This window comes from Cyclopterus lumpus, chromosome 19 (genome assembly GCF_009769545.1).
Source record: "Cyclopterus lumpus isolate fCycLum1 chromosome 19, fCycLum1.pri, whole genome shotgun sequence".
Lineage (NCBI taxonomy): Eukaryota > Metazoa > Chordata > Actinopteri > Perciformes > Cyclopteridae > Cyclopterus > Cyclopterus lumpus.
In genome coordinates, this window is record NC_046984.1 from 8,983,499 (window position 1) to 8,996,009 (window position 12,511).

The window sequence follows — 12,511 nt, forward strand, 5'->3', positions numbered from 1 at the left end:
CGACACCCTCTTAAGCAAAGACACACAGATACTCATTTAGGTCCAACAAAAGCCAGAAAAGTATTTTTTCACCTTACTTTTTTCTTTATTCACAATCTAGTTGTCATATTCATTTTTGGTTCATCAACTTTAGTTGCTAGGGATCTTGTGTTGTTTATTGTACACAGCATGTGTATTGCAGGAGTCAATAAGCATTCCTTCATATCTTAATTGCTGGATTACTGCTGCTGCCTCATGATGGATTGCAAACATGTTTGCATTGACCTTACTTAGGTCTCGATGAATCCCAACAGCAGTTGTAATTGCATTCAACATCTTGGCCTAATTTTACCATGGACATTCTAATTGTATGTATTTGACTAGAAGCATGCCAGTATCATAAAGTGGACAATGACACTGCCTCATCATAATGGGCCTGCCTCAGCACTTGTGACCCAGCTTGCTGTTGAAAAATGTGGCCATTTCAGACAATGACCCAGATGTTAAGTTCAACCTATGAAGAAAATGGCAGCTGACTCACCAGTTAGTCTACAGGCCACAATTTGAGAGGCACCTCTTTAGAAAAACAATCCAGACCCAGCTTGCTACACACTGGTGATAGGGCATTGTACATTTTGAGACTTAAATTCAATTCTGGAATTACATGCATGTATGTGTGCTAATATTTTAAAGCTACTGCACTGTGCACTTACATGACCTCCTTCCTCTCTCTCCTTTTCTTTCTTCCCCCTACAGTGAGAAGCAACAGCATCTACAGAGACAACACATCCAAGAGCAAACCCTCCCCACAATTGGATTTCTATTCTAATAATTGTCATGGGAATAATAGATACTGAGTTCCCTAAAATGAGTTATTGAAAAGAACCAGGAGTTTGATAGTTAAAAAAGCATGATCAGAGTAAATTAAGAATATATTAATGATAATAATAGACTGTTTAATTTAACATTACACTTTTCCCTCTCCATTTTTGAGGTGACTGCTTGAAAGAGAAAAACAGAATACAAGCATAAAATATGAATATCAAGATAAGCACTTAAATTCCCCCGTTTGGAGGTGACTTATCAACATAGCAATAGGGGTGGGTCATGACTCAGTTGCCATGCGTGTTGTCATGGTGACCAGCCCCTGTACCCCTTCCCCCCTCCTCTGGTTGGTCCAGCTTTTGTTGTGGTTTCACAACCATGGACCACAGCTGACAGAGGCAGCACCCCCATGCCCCACCCCCTGTACCTGCTCCAATCAGGCGAGCCGTGTCATCTGTACAAGGAAGAGTTTAGAACAAGTCCCTGACAGTATTTCAGAGAACACAAGATACCTCAATCTACAAGAGAACACAATCCAGGTAAATGTGGCTCTGTCTTCAAACTGATAATGCATTCAGACTGAATACAAATATGTTGACAGCAGTGGTTCTGATGTTGTTACAACATGCCTCCATGTTTTTGTTTCCACACCAGGTGATCAAGTCTGACACATTCAAACACCTGCGGCATTTGGAAATCCTCCAGCTCTCCAAGAACCACATCCGGCAAATTGAGGTGGGAGCTTTCAATGGCCTTCCCAACCTCAACACGCTGGAGCTTTTTGACAACCGTCTTACAGTGGTACCGTCACAAGCCTTTGAGTACCTCAGCAAGCTAAGGGAACTATGGCTACGAAACAACCCCATCGAGACACTGCCGGCGTTTGCCTTTCACCGTGTTCCCTCATTACGCCGTCTCGATCTCGGGGAACTCAGGAAGCTGGATTTCATCTCAGAGGCTGCTTTCGAAGGTCTGGTCAACTTGCGCTTCTTGAATCTTGGCATGTGCGGTTTGAAGGATATCCCTAACCTCACCCCACTAGTACGACTAGAGGAGTTGGAGCTGTCAGGGAACCAGCTGGGGATAGTCAGGCCTGGATCCTTCCAGGGCCTAGTGTCGCTTCGCAAGCTGTGGCTAATGCACTCCAGGGTGTCAGTCATTGAACGCAATGCTTTTGATGACCTCAAAAATTTGGAGGAGCTCAACCTCTCCCACAACTCCCTGCATTCCCTGCCCCATGACCTTTTCACCCCTTTGCACCAGTTGGAGAGGGTGCATCTAAACCACAACCCTTGGGTGTGCAACTGTGATGTCCTGTGGCTCAGCTGGTGGCTGAAAGAAACAGTTCCCAGCAACACCACGTGCTGTGCTCGATGCCACGCGCCCCCAGGTATAAAAGGCAAATACATTGGGGAACTCGACCAGAGCCACTTCACCTGCTATGCCCCAGTGATTGTTGAGCCACCCACTGACCTCAATGTCACTGAGGGCATGGCTGCTGAGCTGAAATGTCGTACTGGAACCTCGATGACCTCCGTGAATTGGTTTACTCCGAATGGCACTCTGATGACCCATGGATCATACCGAGTTAGGATCTCAGTGCTTCATGACGGAACACTGAACTTCACAAACGTGACCGTGCAAGACACAGGGCAGTACACTTGCATGGTAACCAACTCCGCGGGAAACACCACTGCGACCGCCGTGCTCAATGTGTCTGCTTCAGACCCCAGCAACAGCTACAGCTATTTCACCACCGTCACTGTGGAAACAGTGGATACAGTGAGAGGAGAAGAGGAAAACTCAGCAAGACAGTATATTAACGAAACCTTCATAGAATTTCCTAATCCTACTGTTCAAAGAGGAGTAATAGAGGGCCGACCTGGCATAACTATATCACCTCTCTCCTCTCTTTCCTCACTGTCCCCACGAGCTGAAAATGCAGTGACTGTGTCCATAATGGATGTAACTAACATTCCAGGCCTAGATGATGTAATGAAAACAACTAAGATCATCATTGGTTGCTTCGTGGCCATTACCTTTATGGCAGCTGTAATGTTGGTTGCATTTTATAAACTGCGTAAGCAGCACCAGCTACACAAGCATCACGGCCCTGCCAGAGCCATCGAGATTGTCAACGTAGAAGACGAGATTGGAGCCGGGGCTGGTAGTGGCATCTCAGGCGGTTCAACAATGAATTCTGGCAGTGGAGAAGGAACCCTGAGGATGCATCATCCAGAAATGGTCAACCTCCCCAACATTGGTCGTACAGATACTCTCAACCATTACTACAAGACCCACCATTTCAACAACAACGTGATGGGCCTCAGTATCGGCTCCGATGGGATGGGACCAGGAATGATCCTCAATAGCAAGAACCAGCAAATCCACGATATGCCCATCTCCTGTACCTCAGTTCCAATCTCTACGTCCAATTTGCTCTCCTCATCCGGCAATGGCACCAACCTCAACCCCTGTTCTATGTCCCCACCGATGCCAATGTCTCTCCCCATGCCTACCATGGGCTTACACGGATCGATCAAGGGTTTCATGAGCCAAAACCAGAATCCCCAAATGGAGCCACTTCTCTTCAAGGGGAACTCGAAGGAAAACGTCCAAGAGACTCAGATCTAAAAACAAAAGCGAGAGTATAGAGAGAGAGAGTGAGCAAGAGTTGGAAACAGAGAGGGGATTGATGTTGGGTTTATGCGCAGAATGATTAGACACTAGAGTGCATTGACATTACACCAGGAGAGAGGATAGACTGACACGGCAATACACAAACACATAGACTTATCTGTGACAGTGTACTGAGCCAAGGATTACCACAATGAGCCACTTGTGTTTGTAGTAACGATCATGGCCATGGAGATCAAGGAATGGACATTGCAACAATGTAAATCTGTGCCAAAGCAAATGTTTTTTGCAGTTTCTACAAGCTGTGTTCTCATAGGGAAAAACTAGCCTTTCAGAGTAATCAGTCCCCAAATCGTTGTTGGCCGGCAGAGATGAAAGACATGCACAGCACTTACCACACTGAAGACCGGAGATATTACAGAACAAAATCCAAGAGACATTTTTCTTCCACACAAAACACAAGCCACACTCTCTCTCAAGTGACTCAATAGACTCCCTCAAGGTGACAATTATGTAGGCATAACTAGATGGACAAAAGGTACAGTGCAGTACAAACTACTGTGAAAAATCCACAAATTATATAAATATATTTTCATTTAAATATGTATCATTGCAGACTCCGATGCAGAGATATTTTGGGGTGGATGTAGTTTGTTTCTTTGTGGATAATCAGGGGCGGTGATGGTGGAGGTTGGTTATGATACATGTTTTAAGTTTGGCTACTTCTCAGAAACATAAGGGCTCAATTGCAACACTCATTGTGAATCTTTGAATTGGCTTTGTGACATAAAGTCCATTTAGGTTGTAGAACAGTAAATGCAGATCTCTGTTTGACAAACTTTTTTCCGTTGCTTCAGTAATAATCATGACAAACTTTTGTGTTCTGAGAGTGTATTATGTATTTTGTAAAAGCCAGCTACTTGGTATTTGAATTGACAATTCTGATACTTAAATGCCAGCATAAAATAATTGTTAAAACCATGTTCCACAAACATGGAAAGCTAACCCATTGCAAAGACCTGTATGGGTAAAATAAAGTGTTGACAATGTGTTATTTGAATCAGATCAGTAGCCAGATATTTGCTTTTAGACAGGAATTTGATATGATCTCCTTGCTCATGGTTACCATAATCATGCCATTAAATGCTGTCATAAGGATGATTAGACATCTATCTGCAACAGCATTCAAGAAGGGATTAAACATCCATCTTAGGATGATTGGAATGAATGGAAATGTACAGTATATTAATAATAATAATGTCTGGTTGTATGACAATTGTAAGATCCACATTTTTACTGTGTAACTTTCATATGTTAAATGCCATTTGCGCTTCTTGCGTTTCAACTATGTATTTCTTTATTTTTGTTAGTTTGATATAATGTGTACAGTTGTCTAGCCATGTATCATTACGTGTGAAATAAATCAATCATATATTGGGTTGTGGCGGGTCAATATGGCAACCACATTAGTAAAGAGTGAGACATTATGCAGGCCTCTGTGCTAAACCTAGATTGAATGTATGGTTTGTGGTTTAGCCATTAGTCATCCTGGTAATGATAGGTGCTGCTTTATTAACATGTCCAGACAGGCTTTTAGATGTTCCACAGACACCACTGGTTTTCCAAAATGAGTGTTTTTAACAGAACTAGATGATACGTTATTCTGAATGAAGGCGCTTTTGTCTGAAGTTCAACCCCAGTATGCTTCTCCCATGGCGGTTCTTTTGTGCTGGTCTGCAAATGGGTAGAAAGATTGAGAAAAGAAGTATAATGAATACATTATCTCTTTTTTTTGTATTTATCAAGCAGGAACCTAAAATGTTTGTTGCAATTGAGCACAAACTGGACCAGTTATTCCAGATAAATGTACCTGAGACAGTATTATCAACAAAGTCATATCAACAAGGTTTCCGACTGTAAAGCAGCTCTGTAGGGGATTGCTTCTGTTGCACCCCTGCCTCACAACTGCATTGCTTATATATATATATATGAGCTGTTTTATGTGATTGCTGATGGTTTTTCTTATCAACAACAAGTCCACACTTATTGGAAGAAGAGGACACTGACGAGCAGTAATAATAGTGATGATAATATGAGTGGTGGTATCAGACAAAACCCACACATATTGTCACAGAGGTTAATTGAAAGGATTTCCTGTTCCATGAAAGGAACATCTTCTGCATCAATGCACACCACGTTCATCCTGTTTAATGATCTATGATAATATGTCTGGTTATACTTGCGATACAACATGTAAACTAATTGGTCAAACAACTGTCGAAATTGTCGAAATGACAGTTTTCTCAACTTGGTGTTTTTGGTTGTGAGTCTCATTGAGAAGCATAGTAAATGTAAATGTGTTGCAACCCCACAGACAGATCTAGTGGGCAGGGTTCAACAGTAGCCCCACAGAGACACAAATAGAATATAAATGAAGGCTAAAGACACAACATATGGCCCGCTCCCTTGATGTGCTACATTCGGTGGCTCTGCCGACAGATTTGAAAGAGCATACCAGATCCCTCCTTGTGTGCTGCGTGTGAGGGTGCATTGCTGCATGTTAACTGTGGAACAAATCTTTTTACCTGAACGGTGTTTTATTACAATGGTGACTCACCTAATGGGCACAGAAATGTTCCTTTCATACCTCTGGACATCCGTTATGTGCAACAGGCACAATTATCATCATTATTATTAACATTTTGAGGAAATGCAGAAGCGCTTTGTTACATCTTAGTATAGTGGCTGCCATTGTACACATTGATGCGATTTAAAAGGAGGCTCATTCTGCAGCAGTGATGCATGACCCCTTTTAATGAAGATCACAAGCTTGAATCAGAATTATGTGCATATTGGGCAACTGTACCTCACTGTTTTATATAGTATATGGCGTTGAATTGATGCGGTTTGGCTACAGATGGAGTACTGGCATATGTGTATCCTCTGCAACATCCGTTGCTTATAATGAATGCTTCAGCCCAGATGACTTTTCTTGGTTTGTTGGAAGTAAAGCTCCTTAATGAAAAGCATTATCAAATCTGGGACACCAAATTGCAAGACAAGAAAATGGACTGAACTTTTGGTCTTTTCAAGGTAAGCTGGTTTGATAAAACAATGTACAAAATGACCTGGGTCTGTTTTGAAAGCTTTTTAGAGTAAGAGAGAGGGAGAACGAGAGAGAGAACAGTGTTATGCTCGAGAAGAAATTAGATTTCTTAATTACAAAATAATTATAAAAAAAGTAATTTTGTGTTTTTTTGTTTACTTTTTTATTTGCCAGTTGTTGGTTGTATCTCGGTATGTGATATTATCAATTTGGGTCTTTACGTATTGTCATTAAATGTCATTTTTTTCATGTCTTCATCCAGGTACACAGTGTGGCAGAAGAGTGTATTTCTTCAATTATAGCAAAATCAACATGTGCTGCACTTGCACTTCAATGACTGTCATACAATGACTGAGAGGTATATTATTTCATTGTTTGCTACTTCTGTGACTTCAGTAAGGAGTTATTCTGCTATTAGAAACATGTGCCACTTTCATTCTTTGTTGTGATTTCAATCAACAGAGCCCCACAACTAACTAAATCAGAGGTTTAACATAATGATGTTTCAAATAAGTTATTGCGTGACATTTTATAAAACTAAATGAACAAAGTCCTAACATTTCCTGTGTTTACACTGTATTTTGTTATTTCATTTCTTTGTCTTCTCACACTCATTTACCAAATCAGGAAACAGGAAACACACCTTCAAAATAAGGTGGTCCCTTGTATTCCTGATATGTGCACGATTATATTGTGGTAGCGAGTAGCTCGTTTTATAAAGGCACATGCAAATGTTACGGTACTACAGCAAATGTAGCCGGGGAATTAAAAAAAGTGCCAGCAGCTAACACACTGTTAAAGAGTCAACAGTTTTCCGATGGTGTAAATACATTTCTTGAAGTGTAAACATCTGTTTTTCATGAAAAATTAACAAACTGATCTTACTGATTGAAATCCTAATAACAAATTGATGTAGAATGGCGGCTGTAGAAGTATAACATGCTCCAATCGCTGAAGCATGACACCTTAATAAACAAAGTGGTCCATCATGTTACATTAGTGTAACTGTACATAAACCCACACTGACATTTTTTAGCATTAGCATATGTTGGGAATTTGCAAATCCGACAAATAGGTAAACAGCAACAAATCAGATCCTTTTAGTGAATAGTTAAACATTTCCTCTGCACTGCAAGTGTACAATCTACTCAGTCCATTCAGGGCTTTGTTCTTGACATCTCAGATCAAATACAATAACTAATTTCTATGTTGCAGGGCTACATTAACATAACGTTATCACCAGTTCTTATCTTGAAAGCCTGCTTCGCTTCACTGTGTTCTATTCTGTTCGTCAGTTCTTCTTCATCTGCATGTTTCAGAGTTGATATTTCTAAACTTATTTTGCACCCCGAGGTGAGGTGAAACACGATAGACTATCACAGATGTCCCCGGAGCAGTGCTAGTCCAACCCTCGTTACGAAACGGCAACCTCAAGGGATTCATGTAACAACAAATGCGTGAGCCACGAACCATGACAGCGAATTTGAATGATATGTTTAGATCAAATGTGTGGGCCTTACAGCACAGGGCTTGAATTAGAAATGTCTTAGGGGGCACTATGTAAAGTCATTTTCGTGAATGTAATTGTACTTGGCTTGTACTTCGGTCCCCAAAGAGCTCAGTCCCCATGAGACTTCTTGGAAATAAAGGCCTGTATGCTGAAAGAGCAATAGAAACGACAGCTAGAGTATATAATGGTTGCATCGTAGTACTTCATGGAGACTTTAACCCAAAGCAAAGGATTGACACAAAACTATAAATGTCCTGTAACACCTTGAGGTGACTCATTTTCAAACAGATTATTAATATCTCTGTTTTGCAGCTTTTTGCTGTTCCTTTGCTTGAACATACAAACATACAATAGATGCTATATGTTGGAAAGTGATGATTTGAAGTGAGGGGTGGTAAGTGAGCACAGAGTGTGTGTGAGCAGCAGAAATATACTTACATTAATATGCACTAAAGATGAAAGAGAAATGCTACAATGCAAACACATTTAGAGCATTCTGTGATCTAGACATAAATGTATTGTGATGGAGGAGGGTGATTTAGAATTCTTTAAAAAGGTGAAATTTCAAAAGGCCACTTTTAGCCCTTGCAGCATGAGAGCATATTCACAGGAGACACGATTATCAACATAAACTCCACCTTGTACTTCCAAACTACATAGTGTATTAAAAAGAGCAAAACACCTTATTTCTGTTTGTAAAATGTAACAGTGCATTGACTTCTCCTTTAGCACTCCTTTATGGTGCAGTCATTTTTTTAGATAACCACTGTGCTCGCACTAGCCTCTCCTTTTCCCTGTGCTGTCTTTTCCCTTCACATTCAATAACCTCCCAGCTGTGTGTTCCTCCAGGGATTCCCCAGCTCCCCTGGCCCTCAGACAGACTCCAGAGTCTGTGGGGAACCTGACACAACATAAACTCCACTGTGAAGCAAAGGTGTCAGTCTGTGGGCTGCATCTCATCTAAAATGTGACAGCCTTTTATTTCTTCACATTTTGAAGGCTGCAGTAAAAGAAAACGGTGTGTTTCACATGAGCGTAGTGTGTTCCATAGCGCCGCGTGGGCTGCAGTCACAGCATACACAACTAAGTTTAGAATCTGTGGCCTATTTAGGCATTTTTTATAGGACGATGGACTAAACAGAACTGTTAGCAGGCTCAGCTCGGACTGAGAATCCAAGTATTATAAAAAGTGTGAGGAAAAGATGACAATGACCCAGTTGGACCTACTTTGTGTAGATTGATAAAAGGCAACCAGAAGCCTTTTGATTTAAAGTCTTCTCTTTGTTCAAAGATTCAGCCTTTGACTGTTATTACATGAAACTATGTTGGTGAATTATGAGCTTGCTGCTGAATTCTCAGAGGGCTTTTTCATTCTGTACTGAACATACTTTGCTTTTGTTTCAGTTTATATTTAGATTCCCTCTCTTCTCCCAATATCATTAAGAGCCATGCAGCAGATCATTTTGATTGAGGGATATTGTTTCTTTCATCACCCAAATAGCTCAATTAATACTCCAAAGATACATTAACATACTTTGGGGATGCCATACGTATGTACTTAAGAAGCACTCAGGAGCCCTTGTAACCTCAGACAGTTCTTCACCTCTTGTGGGGATAAAGCACTCAACCTGACCAACAAGGCATGTCACCCGGAAGAAAAGCAGTTTGTTTCTCTTCCCACTAAATGCTGCTGAGGTGTGTGTCTGCAATACAGCTGCTGTTGTATATGGTGGTGTATATGGACTTAGATGGACTTTACTGTAATATCGGTTTTATTTGATAACGTGTATTATTGCGTAACTTACATGTTCACCCTTAAAGTTATTTAAAAATTAACTTAGTCTTATTTTTTACAGACTCTCAATTGCTGCAATGAGACTCAAATATTCCTCTTGATGCCAAAATAATGTTTTAAAAAACAACGCATAATGAGTTACTTTATAATGCAGTCAAATCCTTTCACATGTTAGCAGCAATTACAAAAAAGAAAACTGTGTATCAACATCTCACCAATAATGCTTGTTTCACTGTAGGACAATGGTAGACAGTGAGATTTAAAGTAATTACTTTCCTATGGATATTTTGTTTCCAAAATGTATTATGAACAGACACTTCCCTTGTAATTACTGGAGGGAGGTATTGTATGTGGCAAATTGTTCCCTAGAGCATGCACTCCCACACGCAAACACACTGTTCAGGCACTCTGCTGATGTTGTTACTGACTTGAGTATTGATTTACCATAACAGCAGATAGGGGTAATGTTTACACTTTGCTTGGTTAATGTTGTGTGTGTGGTGATGGTGTCTTCATTTTACGGCCCTCTGAATTGTATTGTGACTTTTACTTACCCTGTTGCTGCTTCAGTAATATTCACATAGTCAGCTCTGGCACTCATCGTTAAATTAATTGCCATTTTGGGAAAAATAGTAGTTTGCGTTCTTGCTGAGAGTTACATGAGATGATTGAAACCGCTCTTATACCTGGAGAATAAATATCAAGCCAGCAGCAGGTTATCCTAGCTTAGCATAAATACTGGAAACAGCTAGCCTGGCTTTGTGCAAAGGCTAATACATCTATTATGATTATAATTAACATCATATAATCCTTTGGGTAATCTGGACAAAATAATCAACAACATGTGGAGCCTCCAATAACTGGTCCTGTCTAAAAAAATAGTCCGACACGTAACCCCTTATTAAAATCACAACCTGTTATTTTTACATTTGAGCTTTTGTACAGTACGGACTAAACAAATGAGATATCATGTGTTACTTAGTGAGCTTTAGTTGTAGTTTCTTAACAACAGGCAGCTGTTTCCCCGTTTCCAGATTTTATGTTGAGCAGCTAATTGACTACATATATAGCTACAGACACGATATTAGTGCAGTATCAATCTTCCCATCTAACAAAATATACGCGAGAGTTTTAGCATTAAAAGTAGTTTTTCTAAGTGATATTGCGCCACTGTTTAATCAAGTATAAGATTAGATGAGTGCTGAATTCAGAGGAGAATTCTTGCCAATAACAAAAAGCGAAAAGGTGGATTTCCTGTTGTTATTTTTCTATTACTTTTACTCATATTTTGCTTTGCAAATGGGAAGATATGGCTTCACAATATAGTATATGAACCAATGTCTCAAATGTCAACATTGTTTTGGTATTTCAATGGACATTGGCCATTCATGGAGATTCCTTACATGGATAAAACAATGACATATGAAGGCAGAACAAACTAATCTTTTCTTTTCTCACATCCCCTTCTTCCATCTTGCATATCCTTCTTTTGTCCTAAAGAAGGACATTTGTGTCCCACGGGGAAAACAATATCGATGTCAAGAGATGAGTTATTGATTGAGAGGAGAAGAAGGCTAGACAGTTGACATTCAGCAGATTACATAGGTACCGAGAAGCTTAAACATGCATACGTGTATGTGGCTTGAATGGAGGAATATCATTTCAGCCTGTGCTGATGTATCCATTGAGTTTTGTACAACATGTCAAGTCAGACAAATGTGTACTGAGAGAAGAGGAAGAGAATGTGGGTGTTTGTCTCCTCTGCAGGCCACATGAGCTTTGCTGCTCGCTACATATCTTAACATGTTGGCATATTGATGCAACACTGCTTAAGATATATATAACAACGCAATCTCCTTATCTCCACACACATGGAGATAAGGAGTTTGCGTTGTGTCCTGATTACATGGGATGATGACATCAATATGAAATAGCTCTTGTCTCTCCATGGCTTCTGCTTATTTGACCTGCATTGATTTAAGCTGATTGATTTATTGGTAACGAAGCACAGAGGAGCTTATAGCTACAAACGGCCTTCTATTTAGATTCACACTGGTCTGTTTCATTTTACTCTGGGATGATACTCAATAAATTGGATGCAAGTTGAGAGTTGGTCAATGTCAAAGAGAAAAACTAAAAGAGTCAAATGTGTAAGCAGAGACAGCTCTCGTGTATCATTTTATGGAAGACGTCAATGATCCCAGCGACATATCGAGAAAATTTATTCCTGCTGACAATTATGCAAATGTTGATGTGCCATGTGAGTCTGCGGCCAGCGGGGTGCGCTGAGAGGGGAACCAACACTTTGGCTGCTCTGTCGCTGCTGCTGCTACCATTAGCATTAGCATTGTTCACACATCCCCTCATCTTAGGCCACTTCCACACCCCTCCCCCTCCCTCCCTACCACCACGTCTCCATCCTCCCTTCCTCCTCCTCCCTCCCTGCGTCCTCTCTTTCCTGTTCTCGCTGCGGTGTTGCTATAGCAACGGAGAAATGTGGGAATACCTCCGTCCTTCAGAGCGCAGGGGAGAGAGAGGGGGAGAGATAGAGGTATGCAGAGAGGGAGAGGATGGGAGACAGATAGAGAGGGAAGAGGTAGACAGACGAAGAGACAAGAGGAGAGAAAGGAAGAAAAGGAAGTGTGGAAAAGACTGTTAA

The 12,511-nt window shown here is 40.7% G+C and overlaps 1 protein-coding gene across 1 annotated transcript; it reads left to right on the forward strand.

Annotated features, from left to right (window-relative positions):
• Nucleotides 1–1,100: 1,100 nt before the first annotated feature.
• Nucleotides 1,101–4,643, forward strand: LOC117748764 (leucine-rich repeat-containing protein 4B-like). Its single transcript, XM_034558822.1, has 2 exons — nucleotides 1,101–1,343; nucleotides 1,459–4,643. Exons 1-2 carry the CDS (start codon nucleotides 1,101–1,103, stop codon nucleotides 3,436–3,438), a joined length of 2,223 nt encoding a protein of 740 aa, XP_034414713.1. The 3' UTR covers nucleotides 3,439–4,643.
• Nucleotides 4,644–12,511: the final 7,868 nt, after the last annotated feature.

Excerpts from the sequence above, each read along its gene's own strand:
- LOC117748764 (XM_034558822.1), top strand. The coding sequence starts at position 1,101 with ATGCGTGTTGTCATGGTGACCAGCCCCTGTACCCCTTCCCCCCTCCTC. Across the intron at positions 1,344-1,458 it reads TACAAGAGAACACAATCCAG|GTGATCAAGTCTGACACATT; the intron begins GTAAATGTGGCT and ends TTTCCACACCAG.